Below are 2,043 nucleotides of genomic sequence, written 5' to 3'. Positions count from 1 at the left end.
CGCCGTGGACCGGAGCTCGGGCGCCTGCCAGCCCTGCCCGCCCGGCACCTACCTGCGGGGTCACCCCTCCGATGGGATCCCCGCCTGCCACCCCTGCGGGCCCGGCACCCACAGCAACCAGGTGCCCGTGTGTCCCCTGGGGGTGGGGCTCCGTGGGGTGATGTCCCCACAGGTGATGCCAGTCACCCTCGGCCATCCCAGATGGGTGACACCGTGGGTCCCAGAGGGGTGATGCCAGCTGCCCCCCCCATCATGGGTGGGTGACACCAGCCCCTCTGGTCATCCCGGGGGGGTGACACCATCTGACCCTGGGTGGGTGATGCCAGCACCCCAGCTGTCCCCAGGGAGGTGTCACCAGCCCCCCTGACCATCCTGGGGGGGGTAACAGGGTAGGTGACAACATCTGACCCTGGGTGGGTGACACTGTGCCCCCCAGCTGTCCCCGAGGGGATGACCCCAGCCACCCCAGTGGGTGACACTACCTGTCCCTGGCGGGGTGACACCAACCCCCGGCTGTCCCTGACTGCCACCTCCTGCCGCCCCCCCAGCTCCGTTCCCTCTGCTACAACAACTGCAGCTTCTCCCTGGCGCTGCCGGGTCGCATCCTGCACTACGACTTCTCGGCGCTGGCCGCCGGCACGGCCTTCGCCAGCGGCCCCAGCTTCACTGCCAAGGGCCTCAAGTACTTCCACCACTTCAACATCAGCCTCTGCGGCCACCAGGTGAGGCACTGGGCCGGGGGCACAGGCGGGGGTGGGTGCACGTGGTGCTGGGAATGCGTGTGCACATGCATATAGAGGCGTGCAGGCACACGTGTGCATGCATGCAGAGCGCAGGCGCACAGGTGAGCACGCATGTGTAGTGCAAACACACACAGAGATGGGCAGTCGTGCAATGCAGGCAGTCGTGCAAGCACACAAGCACGTGCACACAGTGGTGGAAATGCATGCATGAGTTGTGCAAACACAGGCGTGCGTGCGGTTGTACGAAAAGGCGCACAAATGTGTACATAGTCGTGCAAACGCGTGCAAAACCATGCAAATGCAGGCATGCAGTTGTGCAAGCACAGGCGTACATGCAGGCATACGTGCACACCTGCGCACAGCTGTGCAAACACACGTGCAACTACACACAGTCGTACAAACAGCCATGCACACTTGCACACTCATGCAAACACCTGTGCCCTTGTGCAGACAGACATGCCACTATGCACACTCATGCACACTTGCACACTACTGTAAACACAGATGCACACCTGCAGTCATGCAAATGCATGCACAGTCGTGCACACACATGCAGTCGTGCAGACTCATGCATGCAGTTGTGCAAACACAAGTGTGCATGCAGTCATGCAAACACATGCACACTCATGCAAACACTCATGCACACTTGCACGCTCATGCAAACACATATGCACACCTGCAGTCATGCAAACACGTGCACAGTCATGCAAACGTATGCATGCAGTTGTGCAAACACAGGTGTACATGCAGTCATACATGCACACATGCACATAGTCATGTAGACACACGTGTGTGGTCATGCAAACATATATATACATGTGCGCAGCCATGCAAACACACATGCAAATACATGCAAACACCTTTGCACACCTGCACACTCATGCAAACACCTGTACACTCCTGCAAACAGACATGCAAACATGCACAAACACTCGTGCACACTTGCACACTTGTGCACACGCACATGCGCACACCTGCAGTCCTGCAAACGCACACACACGTGTGCATGGTCCTGCACACACAGGTGCACGTGCAAATGTGCACCGTCACTTGCAGACATGCACGCACACGCCTGCATGCACGCGTGTGCTGTGGCCGCCCGGCGTCACCCTCCTCTTCCTCGCGGCCAGGGCAGGAAGATGGCCTCCCGCCCGGCCAACGTGACGGATGCGCGGCTGGCGGCGGGCGAGGGGGACCCTGCCCGGGTGGTGACGTCCTACGTCTGCCAGTCCATCCTGGTGCCCCCCGACGTCATGGGCTACAAGACGGCCGGGTCCTCGCAGCCCCGCAGCCTGGCCGA

General features: G+C 60.6%; 1 protein-coding gene across 1 annotated transcript in view; it reads left to right on the top strand.

The window, feature by feature from the left end:
* LOC118453054 (endosome/lysosome-associated apoptosis and autophagy regulator 1-like) overlaps positions 1–2,043 on the top strand; it is a 9,826-nt gene that overhangs the window by 1,995 nt on the left and 5,788 nt on the right. The window contains exons 3-5 of the mRNA XM_035901697.1: positions 32–121; positions 549–722; positions 1,874–2,016. Of these exons, the coding sequence (XP_035757590.1) occupies positions 32–121; positions 549–722; positions 1,874–2,016 (407 nt within the window). The remainder of the gene's footprint in view (positions 1–31; positions 122–548; positions 723–1,873; positions 2,017–2,043) is intronic.

The sequence above is a fragment of the Egretta garzetta genome, unplaced genomic scaffold, assembly GCF_000687185.1.
Source record: "Egretta garzetta isolate BGI_Z169 unplaced genomic scaffold, ASM68718v1 scaffold1461, whole genome shotgun sequence".
In the NCBI taxonomy this organism is placed as follows: domain Eukaryota; kingdom Metazoa; phylum Chordata; class Aves; order Pelecaniformes; family Ardeidae; genus Egretta; species Egretta garzetta.
This window is presented reverse-complemented; position numbering and strand designations above follow the sequence as displayed.